The sequence below is a fragment of the Sceloporus undulatus genome, chromosome 4, assembly GCF_019175285.1.
Source record: "Sceloporus undulatus isolate JIND9_A2432 ecotype Alabama chromosome 4, SceUnd_v1.1, whole genome shotgun sequence".
NCBI classification, from domain to species: Eukaryota; Metazoa; Chordata; class Lepidosauria; order Squamata; family Phrynosomatidae; genus Sceloporus; species Sceloporus undulatus.
The window spans coordinates 31,433,049-31,451,972 of record NC_056525.1 but is presented as its reverse complement, the minus strand read 5'-3'; the positions used below and the strand labels follow the sequence as shown (position 1 = coordinate 31,451,972).

General features: G+C 41.8%; 1 protein-coding gene across 1 annotated transcript; it reads right to left on the bottom strand.

Annotated features, from left to right (window-relative positions):
* Nucleotides 1-6,553: 6,553 nt before the first annotated feature.
* Nucleotides 6,554-18,855, bottom strand: KCNK15 (potassium two pore domain channel subfamily K member 15). The gene is made up of 2 exons (XM_042465551.1): nucleotides 18,573-18,855; nucleotides 6,554-7,563 (listed from the first exon to the last, which is right to left on the bottom strand). The coding sequence occupies exons 1-2, from the start codon at nucleotides 18,853-18,855 to the stop codon at nucleotides 6,644-6,646; spliced, it is 1,203 nt and encodes a 400-aa protein (XP_042321485.1). The 3' UTR covers nucleotides 6,554-6,643.
* Between the last annotated feature and the right edge of the window lie 69 nt (nucleotides 18,856-18,924).

The following is an 18,924-nucleotide window of genomic DNA, read 5'->3' as shown; positions in this document are numbered from 1 at the left end:
TAGACAAGGGTATAATTATGTGCATACAGTGGTACCTCGGGATACGAAATACCCAGGTTACGAAATTTTCGGGATACGAAAAAATCCCATAGGGAATCATTGTTCCGGGTTACGAAAAAACTTTTGGTGCTTTTTTCGGCTTTTTCGCACGGAATCGCGGCTTTTCCCCATTAGCGCCTATGGCAATTCGGCTTACGAAGGCTTTTCGGGTTACGAAAGCGGCTGCGGAACGAATTAATTTCGTAACCCGAGGCACCACTGTACTAAGTAAGCCTTAGCATGAGAGAGGGGGAAGCCACTATGGCCAGCATAGATTGAGGGGAATGGAATGGATAAATTGTATTGTGTGATCTGTTCTGTGCTCATTATAAGAACACACACACACACACACACACCTTAAACTATCCTGCTGTCCTCAGTTGCATTGGAAGATGCTGTCTTTTTACAGATTTTGTAATAAGATTTGTCTATCACTTTGGTCAGCATGGTATAGTGGTCTGAGTGAGCACTGGACTATGTCTATAGATGCCACAGTTGGAAATCCATTTGGTAACCTTGGGGAAGTCACTCTCTCAGCTTTAGGGGAAGACAAAAGCCAACCCCCTACGAACAAATCTTGCCAAGAAAGCCCCTTAGGGCCACCTTAGGGTCACCATAGGGACATAAACTACTTGAAGGCATACAACAACAACATGTAATAGAGGGAGAGAGACCATCTTGTTCTTAATCTCAGGCTCCAAAATGCCATGTGCCAGAGATGATCCACCCAGGTGGGCCCACTGCTATTTGGCCTCTTTCATTCAGTGTAGTGGCTAGTGGCTCTGATCTCAGGTGGGGTGTCTACTGTGGGTCTTAGTCTGAAAATTAAAAGCGCAATCGAAGGTGCTAAATAGAGATGACAAGAATATTCATAATTATACATTTCCAGGTTGAAAAATGTGTTGGTTGATAGTGCAGAAACTTTGCCGGCAGGAATAATTGACCAGTGATAATTTTGTGCAATTTATTCCTGGCATTCATCATTCTGATGTGTTGCAGAGGAATAATTCCGTAGAGAAAAACAAGAGGTTTTCTGCTAAAAAAAAAAACACGTTTCTTATGCAGAAAACATGTTTTCCATGCAAAAACAGTCCCATGCGTTCTTTGTTGCAGAATAATTCTTCCACAACATTGCATGATGTTCCAATATGGGGGTAATAATGTAGAGGAATTTGTTATCTCAGTAGAGAGAAAACTGTAATTATTCATTCTCACATATGAAAATGAAATAGCTGGCATACATCTCTGGTTCTGAACTTACTTTATAGATGGAGTTCAGCACCTGGAACAGCTTCTTTAAAGTTTAAAATGAGCCAGCAATAAATTTATCACCTCACTGATGCTTCAGATCTGTTTCTGGCAGTGCCCATTCTACTGGAATTTTATGAAGGATAAGTATCTAAAGTAGGAACATGGCGGTTCAGCAGTTAAGACACTGATTTGGATGATTGCAAGATCAGAAGGTCAACGGTTTGAAACACAAGGGCTGTGTGATGTTACTAGCTCCTCTTACCAGTCCCAGCTTCTGCCAACCTAGCAGTTCAAAAGCATGTAAAAGTGCAATTATATAAATAGGTAACACTTTGGTGGGAAGGTAACAGCATTCTGCGCAGTCATGCTGGCCACATGATCACAAAGTAGTCTCTTGACAATGATGGCTTTTCGGCTTAGTAACAGAGATGAGACTGCCCCCTGCAGTCAAGCACAACTTAACAATCTTGTCAAGGGAAAATCTTCACCTTTTTAAGTAGCTGAATTAGCTGGTGTTATCTCTCTATCCTTCTTTTATACCAAGTCTATTAGATAGTAAGCATGTGAAAAGAAACAGGTTGGGGTTTGTTTATTATTTTTAGGGCACCTACAAACTACTGATTCATTAACAATCTTCAATGTGTAATGTAGGGGTAGAACTCATGCAGCCCTCCAGATATTGCAAGATTTCAGTTCCCAGCATGGCTCAACATTGGCTACACTCACTAGAATCACAGAATCCTAAAGTTGGAAGAAGCCTCAAGGGCCACCAAGTCCAACCCCCTGCCATGCAGGAATACACAATCAAAGCACTTCCAACAGATGGCCATCCAGGCTCTGCTTAAAAACCTCCAAAAGGGGACTCTACCACTCTCTGGGGGGGGGGGAGGTGTTCTACTCTTAAACAGCTATTGCCGTTCAGTATCATATGGAGAACCATACGATTCCCATCCCTGTTGTAATGTAATGTCTAACCCAAAGGTGGGTAGGTTTATTAGGATCAGCTGGTAGATCTCTGAATACTTTTCAGACCAGTAAGCTTTTCTGCCTCTTAACTGTCTGACAACAGCAAAAATGTTTTACCCAAACCCCTTTGGGATTTCTGAAAAATAAGATTTGGGGAAAATCAAAGAATAGATTTTATATATGAAAGGACATGAATGTGGCTCCACATTGTTCACAAATTTCTATGCAGGGCCTGGCTTCAGAGACACCCTATACTTCTGAGTTGCTGTCCACCTACCTGAACCACTCTTTTATACCCAGCTCCAAATTGTTTATTTTAAACTTCTTATTAAAACCAACCAAACAAGAAAAGTAAATCTTGCAAGCCTGAAGTCTACTTATCCATCCTATGGCAATTTAAATCTTGGAAGGCACAGCTGTGGTTACCAGCTTCTGAACTGGCAGCAGCTGCTACAGCTGCCTCTTTAATTAACATGATTAACAGGAGTTTGATCTGCTGCAATTAACAGATGATCAGGTTTAGCTCTGTGTCTGGACAATCTCCACTAGCTGATTTCTACAAATTAAACCCCTGTTAAAGGAACAGAATCTAGCTGGGTTGTTGTTGCTGGTTTTTCCCAGGCCATCTGGCAATCCTAGGTGAGGTAAATGCTGTGCCTACACACACACACCTAAATGTGTATGTACTTATGCTTGTATGTACCTATGCTCAAATGTAAAAAATAAAGTTAAAGGTAGTCCCTTGACATGTACTGATCACATAACTGGTGTTGCAGAAACACACAATTTATTCTTTAATGCTCATTCGTTGCCCAAAACATTAAAGGAAGTGATCTGGTCTCCAAAAGGTCTAAAGTAGACCTTTTGCTTCAGGCCTAGTGAGTAGAAGCTGGGAAAATAAAATAAATATGCCATTGGCTATATTTCAGAGGAAAGAACTGGCAAAACTACCTCTGAGTATTTATTGCACATGAAAATGCATATGAAAATCCTATTATAGTCCCCATAAGTCAAGAGATGACTTGAAGGTGCATGCACATATACTTGAAGGTTTTGCATGCATTTACACACAGTGTAGACATAAGGCCAGCAGAGAGTAGCGGTTTGAATGTGTGACTAGGACTTTTAGAGACCAGCACTCAAATTTCTACTCAGCCATGGAAACCCACTAGATGGACTTAGGCAAGTCATTCTCTCTCAGTTTCATAGGAAGGCAATGGCAACCCCCCTCTAAACAAATCTTGCTAACAATACCCTCTGGTAGGTATTCCTCAGGGACACTGTAAGTCAGAAATGACTTAAATGCACACAATTAAAACAACCACCACATGCTTTTTAAAGCAAGTCTGCACTCCTAGGAGCATAATTCTACTTTAAATCAAAGTGCACAGTTTTGCACACCTTTCACCCCTGTACAAAAAAAGAAGCATCAGCTTTCCTTGTGATGGCAAAGGTAAGAGCAACAACAGCAGGAAGTCGGGAAATAGGTAGACCACATGTGATCCACCCCACCCACCCTACAGCAGTAGGTTTGATTTACAGTGTTCTGAGAATCCATATTTTGATGAACCAGGTAAGAAAAATCTTTTGTAGAAGCCTTTCAAGGTTGCAGAAGATAGCTTGGGAAAATTATTATTACAGTAATTATTAATTTTATGTATACTCTGTCTTTAAAAAGAAAAAACCCACAAACTGGGACTCAAGGCAGCTAAAAAGGAACAGGATTTGGAAAATTAGCAGAAGGAAGAGAAAGCAAGTAGCAGTCAGTAGATCTATCATTGCTGCCTTGCTTATTTGAAAGAGCTGGGCTAGTGTCATAGCTGGAATAGCCCTGTGACAGTGAGAAGAGCTGGGGGTAAAATTATTGGGGTGAAGATTTAGGCAGGTGGCATGCAGCAAGCAGCTGCTACAGATTTGACAGGCTGAACACCTTTAATTGGATCCCTGCTGCTCTTGAGAGTTGGCTGGAAAAACTGGTATTACCTTACCAACTTCCTATGGCTTGAAAAGACTACATTGTCATTTTATAGAGTTCCTCTCTTTTCACTCCTCCTAAAACACTACCTTGAGCCATAACCACCATCTAAAACTGGCATAGCTACACAATCAGAAGAGTATTTTTATGTGTCACCAAAATAACTGAGTCAGCACAGTGTAGTAAGTTGGAGTAGGAATCTGGAAGACCAGGGGCTGAATTCCCAATGAGATATGGAACTCCACTGGGTGATCTTGGGCAAGGGTGTATTCACACAGCAGAAATAAGGCAGTTCAACACCACTTTAATTGCTATGACTCTATCCCAGGCAATCCTGGTAGGCCAGACTCTATCCCAGGCAATCCTGATAGGCCAGGCTGAATATCTCACCAAAATACAAATCCCAGAATTCCACAGGATGAAGCTACAACAGTTAAAGTGATGTCCCCCTGCTTTATTTATGCAGTGTGACAGGTCTCAAAGTTATACACTTTTAGCCTAAGGGAAAGGCAATGGCATACCTCCTCTGAAGAAATCTTTCCAAGAAAACCTTAGGATAGGGTCACCATAGGTCAGAATTGACTTGAAGGCACATGGCAACAATTTGTTGTTGTTAGCTGCCCTCAAGTTGGTTCCAGCTCATGGTGACCCTATGGATGAGACATCTCCAAGAATCCCTATCCTCCACTGCCTTGCCCAAGTCCTGCAATCCCCTGCCCATAACTCCCCTGATTGAGTCTATCCATCTGGTTTGTGGTCTTCCTCTTTCTCTTCTACTCTCTAGCTTTCCTAGCATTATTGTTTTTTTTTTCCTAGTGATCCATGCCTTCTCATTATGTGGCCAAAGTATGATAGTCTTAAATTGATCATCTTAGCTTCCAAGGAGAGCCCTGGTCTGATCCGTTCAAGAACCCATTTGTCTGTTTAATTGGCTGTCCATGATATCCTAAGTACTCTCCCCCAGCACTACATTTCAAATGGGTTGATTTTCTTTCTTTCTCCTTCCTTCACTGTCCAGCTCTCACATCCATACATGGTAATTGGGAATACAATGGCCTTAACGATTCTGACTTTAGTGCTCAGTTGTATGTCTTTGCTCTTCAATATCTTTTCCAGCTCTTTCATAGCTGCCCTTCCCATTCCTAGTCATCTTCTTGTTCCTTGATTACAGTCTCCATTCTGGTCAATTTTTGATTCTATATATGGGAATTCTTTAACTATTTCAGTTTCCACATTGTCTAGATTGAATTTGTGTATTTCCTCTGTGACCATTATTTTTTTGTTTCTTTATGTTCAGCATCAGACCTGTCTTTGACTTTCATCTTTGACCTTCCTTATTAACTGTTCCAATTCCTGAATGTCTTCTGTTAATATTATGGTGTCATCTAGATATCCTGGGTTGTTAATGTTGCTTCCTCCTATCTTCACTTCTCCTTTCTCTGATTCTAATTCTGCTTTTCTTATGATTTCTGGATAATTTGGAGATTATAAAATGCTGGCTGATCTGCAAATATTTCTGACTCCAAATTGTTCATCGAGAATAAAATGGCCCTACAAGTACTGAATCAAAAATATTTCATTTCAACAATTGAAATGAAAAACATTTCAGATAACAAAGTTGTTTTTGTTTTTGTTGTTTGGATATTTTTAAATGGAAGGACTGACACATGTAACTAGTTCCTGGTTTCAGGGATCCTGGGAGTTGCAACTGAAAATAAAACTTTCCAAGATCTGATTCTGAGTGCACTATGTTCTGGTAAGTCAATTCTGGGGCTCTGAAAAACAAACTTAAAAATCCTGCAAGCTTTAAAGCCTGAATCCTACTCATCACTCCAAACCAGAGCAGAGTCAGTGGATCAATTGTTGAATGGTGAATCAACATACGAGTATTGATTCAATGTCCCTATTGCACCTGAGACCAAAGTCTGCCTACCCCTCACTAGAACGTAGGCCTGTACACTGCTTGAGTGTAGCAGTAACCATGGCCTAGAGACACAGGATGAAATGATAACTGATGCAACTGGGTATTAGCTTTATACTTTATCCCCATGGGAATAATTAGAGCTTTCTATGGATGACATAGCAAAGTTGACGCAGTGTGGGTTCTATTATTCAAATCCTCTGAACAATTGGCTTCTAATACAAACGTTGTGACATATTCGGGTGGGAGAAACTATTATTCACCCTTAGTATTTAAAAAGTATGGCTCAGGCAGGATGTTATGAAGCTGGCAGCCCTGTGCCTGTCGCCATTTCAGAGCGTGCCTGCAAAGGAAAAAGGAGATGAAAAGAGGACAATCACAACATGCCGACATCTCAGTTAATAATTTATCATCAAAAGACAAATCCAGTAGTATAACACAGTTCACAGTAAAAAAAGAAAGAAAAGAAGTCCAAAGAGAGCATGCACATTTCAGATAGACTTCCTTCGGAGTCGGGAGCATTCTCGACAGCTGGGACTATTGGATGACAGAGTGCTCCTGGGGGAAGACAAGCCAGTGTGGTCCTTACCACCCAGGGAGACCTCCATGATTTTGTAAGAAACTGAATTATAATAAACAAGATTAGTGTGACAGTTGAAAGCCTCTGGGTGTGGAGGATCCGGGCTCCTGTTCAGCCGTGGCCTGTAACAAAGACATGTGCATAAGGAAGGGACTCTTGTAGTGGAGCTCAAAGATCTGCCCCTCTGCCTCTCAGCATCTTCTGGGATCAGTGGGATGAGGTTCATTTGACTGGTCCTGCCTTCTATGGGGAGCAGGATCTCATTCCTGCTCCTGTCAATCTCTTCCTTCGGTTTAAGGTTGATGTAGTTCTTGGCTCTTCTCAAAGATGCCCTCTCTTCTTCATCTCGCCTCTCATCTTCTGAGTTCATGATCAAAAACCTAAAAACAACCAAGTTCAGGAAAGCCCCGATCACTGTCAAGCCCACTAGAATGTACATGAAACTGAAAGCTACATATGGGGGCTTCTTTTGCAATGCTTCATGTTTCTGCAGGGCCACAAAGTCTCCAAATCCAATTGTGGTCAGCGTGATGAAGCAGTAATAGAAGGCGTGGAAGAAAGTCCAGCCTTCAAAATAGGAGAAAGCAGCTGCCCCAATGCACAGTGTCCCCATGCAGGAAAGGAAGCCAACCACAACCATGTTTTTCATAGAGACCACTGGCTGCCTCATACCCAGGCACCTCTTTATCTTCTTCAGAAGCATCCGGACTAAAATGTTCATGCGCTCACCAAGACTCTGGAACATGACCAGGGTGAGGGGGATGCCAAGGATTGCATAGAACATGCAGAAGACTTTGCCAGCATCAGTTCCAGGAGCAGCGTGCCCATAACCTACAGGAAAACAAAAAAGAAAAAGTAATACTGAGTAGATGAAGATCAGCATTATCAAGATTGTATTTTAAGTGGGACTACTGCTAGAATACTAGATTGGCTACTTAGTTAAAGTAGGGACATCATGTTTCCTGTCCCTAGCTTCTTTAGTCAACCTTAAGAGCCAGCCACCAGATCTGGTGAAGGGTGTAAGAACATTTCCTCCACCACAACCCCACAGTTAGCAAGGCAGCAAAAACGACTTGCAACAGAGGTCCTGCTTTTGATGGGTGCAGCCTCACCTGCTGGTGGAAGATGGTGGAAATGTCATCCTTTTTGCATCCTGATTGTCAGCTGAACAGACTTTCTTGCCCAATCCAATAGCTGGCTCATATGATGGACTGGGATGATATTTATGTAGGTTAAAACTGATCAGTTACAGATCCATAATTCTAGGTTGCAAAACTGCAATACTGAATGTCAAGTACATACAGGGTAATGCCTTTCTACAGTCATATTTTTTTGGTGGAGATACAGGACAAGAAGTAATACACAGTATCATTACTGGTCTCAAGGCCTAGATGCTTTTTTATGTTGGAGCAGAGGTTGGAAGTTACCTTTGAAAATTAATTTGATAATGTTAAATATTAGACATTGAAAAATCAATCCTGAATAATTAAAATAATTTAATTCAGTAGATTATCTTTAATTAACACATTGGCTAAATGTTTGTGTGGGGGCAGGCATGGAGGTTGTCACTGTTGAACACAGGGAAGCACACTTCATTATTAGTTCCTTCAAAAGGTCTCTTAGGGCCAAAACAGATGGCAACTTGATGCCGCCCCTTTGAACACTGGATTGGGGCTGCAGCAACCACACACTGTGGGCCCAATCCAGTTTTTTCCGGTACAAAAAGAAACAGCAAAATGCCGCTCCCTTTTGCACAAGAAAAAGGGTAGTTTATCTGCCACAGCAGCAGCTTTTCTGCACTCCTGCAGTGTGCAGCATATGAGTGCCATGCTGCCAGAGTGCTGCAACACTGCCCGCCATGTTGTTGGGCGAGCGTTATGATGTACTACAAAACCTATAATAGGTTTGCTGCCTGGGAATGGTGGGAGTCCAGCACATTTAGGAATTGTCAGATTGGGGAAAGCTGTCCCAAAGTATAGGATCTCATTTTACTAATTAAAAAGATTGTATGTACAGCGCTGTGTAAATTTACAGCGCTTCATAAATAAAGGTTAATAATAATAATAATAATAATAATAATAATAATAATCTCTTCAATCCAATTGGTCTCTCATCCATCTGTCTTTTCTTTCAACACATACCAACACACATACTTCACTCACTCTTCCAAAGGCTTGTTTATTAAACACTAATAAGGAATGATTCATTTCAGCTGGGGGGCACTTGATCCACCATAAGTGGATAGCTACAAAGATTGGTCAGTGAACAAAGAGTGGAGAATACTTAATCAGGAATTTCCGAGTCTGAGCATATGCAGAATATTTTTCCACACGCTGAATCAATGCATCTTTTCTCCCTCCCAATTCCTAATCAAAAGATTGTCTGTACTGTGATCAATGGTGTAGACAGATTTTGCAAGCAAGATGAAGCCAGGATCCCAAATATGATCCCCATTCTTCTCAGGATCCCCATTCTTCTCTGCACCTTTCTTATCTTAATTGTATAATTAAAAAGACATGGGTAGGGTGGAAGGGGAGGGATTGATAAAAAGCATGGCTGAGATTCTGCATGAAACATGTTGCTACAATATTGTAGCTATACTTTGTCTCTCTATCCAACACATGAAACCCCCCCTTAAAAGCCATCTGCCATCTAGACTGGTGGACATCTGCAGCACTGGTGAGCAGGAAGCTGCAGGATGGCATGATCAGCCCCCTCCCACCAATGAGCATGGCTGGGATGAAGAGTTGTGACAAGTCCTAAGCAAGTGAAGTCTTTATCTATCCATAGGGTGCTGAGCAAAGAGAATACTGAGCAAGGATGGCTGCTTTTGAGAGAGGTGAGAAGATGCAACAACGTTAGCTCTGTTCACACTGAACCATCCTCTCTTCCAGCCCCCACTTATCAGACTATAATTGGCCATAATTGTTAAGGAAAAGCAACATGGGATATACAGTGAAAGAAATAAAACTTGTATGTGAGAGTCAGGATGACTCAGCAGAAGCAATTAGAAGCCACACAGGTGTAAAATGGTAATGTAATTAACAAGTCCTAAATGCCAAGGACAGAAATGCCAAGTGGATAATTGAACACACCTGAGAATTGTTAAGTGGACAAGGTGAAATGATGAAATCATTAATTGTGGGTTGAAACAAGAGAACCAATGAAAATGGTTGTACACGCCCACTGGGTGGAAATTGACAAGAGTGGGTGGTGTTTTTCCAATGACTATAATAATGGCTATGAATCCCAATGTATTTTGTGGGTAGTAGTGAGGAGTTGTATTGGATAGTTTTGGAGCTGTATATAGTAGAATAAAGTAGATCTTTTATATAAGACTACTGAGTTGTCTGGTGTCTTGGGTGAAGATACAAGAGCCAGCCGGATCCTGAAGAAGTGGGAAGACTTCTGTGGAAGCAAGAGTGAGAAGGCTTGGAGAGTTTGTCAGGGTCTTCAGCCTATTCTCTGTAACTCTGCTGCTTTAGAGCAAAGCTTTAACCACTGACCAAAACTGGTCAGCGCCAGTGTGTAACAAGGTGGTGAGTTCGAGCCAGAGGTGAAGAACTACAACTCCCATCATCCCTGACAATAATGCCATGCCATGTTGCTCCCGTCCACATGGTGGATGCTGGGAATGGCAGGCAATTTATCAGACTCAGTCACCACTGCCAGATAAGCCTATGATGAGAGACTGGGTAAGCTTCCATTTTTTCCAAGCTTGATCACTGCTAACATACAGTGTAGAGCTACACCTTCCACACTTCACTTGGTAAAACATGCTCAGAAAACAAGTACGGAATTAGTTTTTTGTGGGTTTTTCGAGCTATGTAGCCATGTTCTAGCAGAGTTTCTTCCTGACGTTTTGCCAGCATCTGTGGTTGGCATCTTCAGAGACTTCACAAGTACAGAATTCTTTATGCTCAAGGGTAAAGGTGCACAACTTTCAGGAAAGTGCTTGACTTTGTAAGATTGGTGCCCATAAATAGACATTATCATATAGGCTAGTTGATTACAACAGAACTGCTCCAAAGTAAGATGAAATGATGACGATGCACAAAATATTCAGCTATATATTGACACCATTTGCCTGGTGGCCCAGGCCTGAATCTGGATCACCTCAGGGTTGACCAGGCAGGGAGCAACTTTACAAAATGAAATTTTAAAAAATGAAATTGTACACTATATTCACTATTGGCTCTTATATGAAGACTATAATGTTTGTATTTTCTAGGTAGACATAATAGGCTACAAGTTCCAACACAGTTTTTCATGGCATTCTGAGACTCAGAATATTTGCAAACTATAATTATTTATTTCTGGTTTTGATACACATTAACATGGACTAAAACAAAGCCAGGGATGTAGTTATGGTGGGGAGGGCAAAATGTGGGCATTATCTCCCAAATAAGGACTCTGACCTACAATATAATTTTCTTTCAGTCCCCAAATTTCTAGCATTTCAGATAGTGAGACACTGTTCACACCTACAAGTCTTGTATCTGCTGTGTCCACACTCACTTGATAACTTTGCCTGTCCCTTTTCTTTGGATGCCTAAACTGTATTTCTAGATGCTCAGCTGATGTTTTACTTTACTGTAATGCTAGAAATTTGGGGACTGAAGGGAAAATTCAGTGGAAAAGCAGTACTTGTATTTGAGAGAGGCAATATCCTCATTTTGCCCCTTCCTCAACTACATCCCTGATGATAATGTAAACCATTCAGAAACCTGGGGGTGGTTGTGTACAAATGTTGTCCACTATCAATACTATGCTTTAAAATTTAAATGTCCTGATATCTTTTTTCAAAAGAAGCAGGGGTGATTGTACCCAAGATAGCTGCAGTAAACTCCTAATATTCAGAAATACTGTTCTTCAAGAAAACAGTTTGTCCATGCAGCAGACATACAGGAATAAATAATTTGATGGAACAGAATTTCAAAGTAGTGGCTGTAACAAGAATAGACAGAAGATTCATCAAAAGCTACACTTAAGAGATTGCCAGTACAGTCTCTACCTTTCAAGACTGTTTACATCCTACAAGGTAATTTACTTGATTTAATGAGATCCAAAAACATTTCAGGAAAACCTGGTTCCTGAGGTGACCCCCAAGAGCATAAAGGCCAATGCTGCTTACTGAAAACATGAGGGTTCACAAGATGCTTAGGAAGGAAACCCACTAAATTACATACTGGAATAGTGTTTTACTACTATCCAAATTAATAAGCTATTTAAATAGATAAATCAATCATATCCAGCATTATCCTAGAAACCTCAGCAAATGGATACTTTGGGGTGCATTTCACTGCTCTACACAGTGTTTACTCCTATGTACTCACTGCACTCCAACAAAACCAACAAAGCACTGCAACCTGTAAGAACTATGCAAATAAAGTACATACTTACATTTTTTTTGTTGCTGTTGCATAGCTTACATTGTTGATCACAGTATTTGGAGGGAGGTGTGCATGTGTGAAAGATTAATGTGAGTGAGCAAAGTGGAACCCCTCTGGATGCTGGACTGCAGACCACAGAATTTCTGTAGGGCTAATGGAAGCCACAGACTAGCAACATCTGGAGGATCATGATTTGCCTACAAACTAGTGGAAACTAATGACTCCCAGATCAGCAGAGCCTGGGGTTTAATAGTTTTAAAGAAACTATCCAAGGTGCTGAACCAATTTAAAGTCTACCTAAAACATGGAGTGGAGTCATGGTCCCATTGACATGGAGATCACTAGCCACCACTGATGGAAGCTCAGCACTAGAAAGCCTGCTCTGTAGATCCTCTGGAACATCTAGATATCAACTTTCATAGTTGACTTTTCAGCCTCTAGAGCTTGAAACTTACATTTTTTCCTTCTAAATAAAAGCAAACATTCTAAGGCTGGGGCACTAGTGCCCACTACTGATAAATTGTTGCAGTCATGGACTCTATTACAGAATAATCACAGCCAACCTGGGCTGAAACCTAACTGGAGCCCCGTACCAGTTCAACTATAACAATGTAGGTGGTGGCAGCATGCAGAAAGAGTAAGTAGTGCTGCAGCCATGGAGAAAATAAAGCACTGGTGCCAGCAAATTTTGTCTCTGTGCTCTTGTCACTGGTGCATTTGAAAAAAGTACAACTGCTACCAGAGTGCACTAAAAGGATTCTGCCCTAAATCTGTAGAGCTAGAACAAGTCCATCACTTTGTGGCCTTTATAGTCATCTGCACAAATGTTCATCCTTGTTAAAAAAAAAATTATCTTACTTAATTGGGCCTGGCAGTCATCCACAGATAAAAGCACTTAGGGAAGAATTTGACTAATGAAATTGATGGCAGAGAAGATGACTATACTGTCTTTCATATAGTTTTGATTCTGTCCTGGTTCTGAGGAAACATGGGTGCTTGGGTGGGAATGGAAGAAGACAAACTGCAAATTATTGCTTTGCAGAATTAAGTGTGGTCAATGTTCTGAAATAAATATTCTAGAATCATACATTAAAGTAGTACTGAAATTATTTTAAGTGGGGGACAAATAAAAATGTTTTTCCCAAGGTGCCAGGGACTGGCCCCATATTTATACTTACTGACCACAACTATTTCTTTCTTTCCTGGAAATTCACTGTGGACCAGCAGCCAATAGTTCATGGACAAGCAATGGTCCACAAGCAACCACTCGGAGGCAAGAACTCTTTTCAAAGAACTTGAAAGAGGCATGATATACACAGTGTTTTCCCTAATGCATACAGATTTATCTTGTTTAGCTTTTAATTCTTCTAGTTTTCGTACACTAGAAAACTTGAAAATCCTGGTAACCAGAGATGACAGTTTATACAGAACTTGCAGCAATGCTTTTTCCATATCATCTTCAGTTCTTGGAAATAATCATAAGCTGTCTTCAGCATTACAAAGTTAAGTCACATGATTGGCAATGTTATTTAATGAGCTCTGCAAGCGGGATTTTCAATACTGGCTAGACTAGAGCAAAACAAAAGTTAAGTTGACTTCAATGGAAGAGAATTAAGCGTTAGGGGCCACTTGAAGTATGGTTCTTAAAAGCCTGCATTCAGTAATGCAGAAAGATTACCAAAGCAGTGCCTGTTTTCTGTCACTTTTAGGGTTGCTTCATGCACAAATTGCACACTGTCATATATGAAGTTGCAATGTTTAGAACTGAATTTGCTGCAAGTTCCTGGCATGTATACATTACAAAACAGATGCATGTCCTTAACATATTAAAGCATATTTTAGTTTCTTAATGTACTTCTAATCTTGCTTTTTGACCTCCTTAAAGACAACTGACACTATGAGTTTTTTTAAAAGTAAAAAACAAAACAGTAAAACACAATAAAGCCACCACAAAAATATAAAATTACAGAATATTAAAGAGAGCAAGAAGAAAAGCCAGCCGCTCCTATGCCCAAATAATAATAATGATGATGATGAACTAGGTCTTTGTCGCTTGCCAAAACACAATTAAAGGGAGAGGCTTCCAGAAGCTGAAATTCATATTAGATCGGACTCTGACTCATGGTAACCACCTATCATTCCTCAGATTATGGGTAGATCGGGGCACAGAACAGGTCTCTGATCTGAGTATCTGTGTAGGCTTTCATGAAAGGAAGTGACATATATTTTCCCTCTTTATCTTATACATTTATAGCAAGTGTTCAAACTGGCCATCAGCTCTCCAGCGGCACAGGAAATGCTCTAACTATAGTCTAAAAAGTATTGACAACTTTTCAAGAAATCTGGAATAGCGACCACCTGGAAACCACACATAACCTGTTGTGAGTTCAGAGAAAAAGTGCAAAGTAAGTGCAGTAGATAAAGTACATTGTACTTGACCTGGCAGCATATTTCATCCCTCTCCCTTTGATACCATTTTGATCTCATCTCAAAAGACTCTATTCTACAGAGTATAGGCATTATATTGTGCTTAATAAAAGAAAGAAGGTAGCAAAGCCTTCTCCATTCAATACAGTATAGATTTTGCACTCAAAATACTCAAGTGTAGATTTTGCACTCAGTCATCAAAAAGCAACTGCCACATGAATCTGAGTACAAAAGTCATTAGTACTGGCAATGGTTGAGGACAAAGGTGCAAAGACAAAATTCCATGCATTGAAAGAAATAGTTATGAGAACTCTGTCCATGACATTAAAGCAATTTTGGTGCATGAAGGGGAAAACATAACATGATATCCATTCCTGCAACTAATATGAGACCAACTATGGTTCTCCTGTGTAAAGATGTTATTGAAATGAACAAATGGTAACTAAGAGAACTGCTGATTTCTGTAGAGGAAAACTCCAAGAATGATACCTAATGGTTAGCACTGGTCCATGCTGTGCTCTGTGCCAATGATCTGAAGCAGGCATGAAGAACATGAGAAGGACTTTTGTGGATCAAGCCAAGGGGCCATCTAAGCTAAGAGCATCCTGTTTCCCACAACGGCCAACTAGATGTCTATTGAAAACCCCCACAAATTATAGCTCTGGAACAGTCCTCTCTTGCTGTCATAATTCAGCAACAGGCATTCAATGACAGAGGCAGCTCAGAGGTTGCCTCTGCCTCACAACCAGTAGCCAATGATTGCCTTAACCACTACAAATTTGTCTAATTTTCCTTTATGTTGCATTTGTGGCTCAGCACATCATGTGTCAACGAACTTCAGGGTTGAACTATATGCTTGCTGCAAGACAAAAAACTCCTTCTGAGCCTCTCACTGCCTAACTTCACTGGATGACACTGGCCTGTACATTCTATCTACATTCTGTTTCACAATATTATAAAACTCTTCCTGTATTTTTGTCAGACATTTGGAACTAAAAGTCCCAAATGTTCTAACCGCTACTCACAGTGGTAGTAGCAAGTGGCTTCCATGTCAGCTGGGGGATAAACCCACTGTGGCTTTCAATCTGAACATTAAGGGATCAATCCTCTCCCCCCCCCCCCCATCACCACCAATAGGTTTCAGCACTTTGGATACCTCCTTTTAAGTTCAGTCTGAAACCAAGATGAGGTTCACCACCCAATGGACATGTCAGCTGTTAGCTGACATACAAGCCAGATAGATCACCCTAAAGGAATGCTGGTTTTCACATTATAAAGTTGGCCACCCTTGTGGTCATACTGAACCACAGTGGTCATTTTGTTGTCTGCTCATCAAATTTAGAGAGAGCCCTAAAGAGCTCTTTGTAATCTGCTTTTGTCTTTACCATCCAGACTGATTTGTTTCCTTCTCCAGTTTCCTTGTCATTCAGCTCCCAGCACCAGGACAGAAGCATTTCTTACATCCATTAATTATGACAACTGTCTGCTTATTCCTGTTCTCAAGCTTCTGTTTTCTGTAACCCAGTTACCTAAAAGCCACATGGTGTTTGCTTACTGTTATTGTTGTTAACTTTATTTATACCCCACTTGTTCCCAGACTGGTATTCAAAGTGACTTACAAATTAAAATGATTGCAATATGGTTGAAAACATTTAAAACGTCAACATTAAAATAGAATCAGACTTACAAACAATATTAAAACAGTTTAAAGCATATTTATCATTAAAAAATGATAAAAAAGCAGTGTTAAGCACCTGGCATCTTGAGGTGGCCTTGCTCATGGTAAGGCAACCTCTGGATGCCAGTTTCTTACACTGAAGAAAAAGTCAACAAGAGGACAAATGGCTACAGTAAGTGTTAACTGAGTCCAAATTGTGTCAAAACACAGTGGATGGGAGTGTCTTAGAAGCAGCTGCTTGACATATGGTATATATGAAAGAAAGGATGACATATGGCCTTAACTATGCCAATGGGCCACAGGTTTTTGGCAAGTGAAAAGGTGCATTCCATTGCCAAAACCACCAGGACTCTTCCCTGTTCCTTCTGGTTCCCATTTCTCCCCGTGTTGATCCATGTATCCTTTCTGCCAACAGTTCTTCCACAAAGAACAGACGGGTAGGATGCACAACCTTGTATATTCTGAAAATGAAGCAATTCTCTTTCTAATGGACAAGAATTATTATTCCTTGCTATTATAATGTATTTTCAAATGTCCTTCTTCTATTAAAGTTGAATAAAATCAATTATGAATGAGGGAAGTTGCCAAAACAACAGTAAGAACATAATAACCTCCCAATGGATCAAGGAAAGATCAAGGAAACCTCAAATTGACCAAGAGACATGCAATACACAATGTTATATACAATAGACAAATAAGGCAGAAGAGGAGCAGGACCAGACCCTCTAGTGCCACTTCTGATCTGGACTCCTACAAAAAGTTAGCAGGGAAGCCATGCTCAAGGGAACTGTGTGTAAACCAGCTCTGCACACACAGAACCCATGACCAGAGAGAGAGAGAAAGTCAGATTCATCTTGCTTTTCATACACTTGGTTCCCAGGCTTTCTTCCAAGTGAAAAGGGGGCTATGCAAGTCTTAAAATAATACATAACCTGCATCCTTATTCTTGGTGTGTGACTCAGTGTTGGTGAATCACGGAAAATCTCCCAAGGTGGATGGAAATGGACAAAAGAAGTAGTCCAAGCCAGTGTGAAGCCAATGCCCACCTCCCTCTAGAGTAAGGCTGCCCAAGTGAACACTGGGCATGGCTCCTGTGTTTGTGCTTGTTGTTGTGTGCCTTCAAGTTGCTTCTGACTTATGGGGACCCTAGGTGAATCTATTGTGGGGTTTTCTTAGCAAATTTGGAAGGGCGTTGCCATTGCCCTTCTCCGAGGCTAAGAGAGTGTGACTTGCCCAAGATCAGCCAGTGGGTTTTCATGGCCCAGCTGTGCTTTGAATCTGGTCTCCAGAGTCATAGGCCAGCACTCTAACCACTACACCACACTGGCTCTCTGTGGTTGTGCAGAGGAGGAAATTTCAGCTGGTGCTGATTGTTAAATAGTGGCCTGGTGTAGTGGTTTGAGTGTTGGACTATGACTCTGGTAAACCTCCCCTGAGCAAATCTTACCAAGAAAACTCTTAGGGTCGCCATAAGTTGGAAACAACTTGAAGGCACACAACAACAACAAGGCAAGCAATATCTGTTGGATTCTATGCAACCATTTAGGGTAGAAGAGCCTTCTCCAGTTTCCACTCTGGCCACCCAACCCTAAAGATTCCCAGGGGAGTGCTGGGTACACCCACAAGTAGGCTGCTTTAAAGACATGTGTGTGGGAGACAATGTGGCACAGTGGTTTGAGCATTGGACTCTGACTCTGGAGACTTGGGTTCAATTCCCACTGAGTGGCCTTGGGCAAGACATAGTTCCTTAACCTCAAGGGAAGACAACAGCAAACCTCCTCTGAACAAATCATGTCAATAGCTTTAATTTCATGAATTGTATAGGCAAGGAAGACTGAGAGGTAGCTTCAGAGTTCCTGCATGGCAGAATGGGGACAGGCTGCTGGATGGCCCTTGGGGTCTTTCTTCCACCTCTTCTATGACTGTATGACTTTAGGCAACCCATGCATTTTATAGGCAAGGGATGCTCAGAGGTAGCTTCTGTGTTCCTGCAGGGCAGAATGGGGTTGGAGTGGATGGCCCTTGGGGGTCTCTTCCGTCCCTAAGAATCTATAAATTCTATAGGCAAGGGATACTCATGGCAGAATGGGGCAGGGCTGGGTGGCTCTTGGGGTCTCCTCCTCCTCCATCCCTATGAGTCTCTGGGTTTTATAAGCAAGGGATGCTTTATAAGCAAGGAAGCATGGCAGAATGCTCTTCCTTCCATCCCTACGATGCTATGACAGGCAAGGGATACAGCGCTTCGACTCTTTCCTTGGCTCAAGGCTATGGAATTCTGGGAGCTGGGGTTGGTGGTGGGCCTCCCTCGCCCCTGCCCCCCCCCCGCCCCTTGGGAGCCTGACCGATGGTGGTGATGACGGTGATGGCGAAGTAGAAGGCGCCGGCGAAGCGCCACTGGCTGCCGGCTCGGTGGGGCTGGCGGCGGAGGACCAGGCGCTCGAGCTCGCGGAAGTCCTGGGCCGAGAAGCCGTACTTGCTGCGCAGCTGGCTCCTCCTCTGCTCCAGGAGCCACTTCTGCTGGACCTCGGCCTCGGCCTCCAGGGCGTCGAAGACGGTGGCGCCCACCAGCAGATAGGAGAAGACGCAGGCGATCAGCGAGAGCGTCCGCAGGTTCTGGCGCTTCATGGCTGGGCAGAAGCCCCGGAGTCCCACCTGAGTCCGGCTGCAGAGAGGGAAGGAGGCCAGCTGCTCTGC

Coding starts and splice junctions, on each gene's coding strand:
- KCNK15 (XM_042465551.1), bottom strand. CDS start 18,855: ATGAAGCGCCAGAACCTGCGGACGCTCTCGCTGATCGCCTGCGTCTTC. Junction 7,564..18,572: donor CACCGTCATCACCACCATCG/GTCAGGCTCCCA, acceptor GTTTTCCTGTAG/GTTATGGGCACGCTGCTCCT.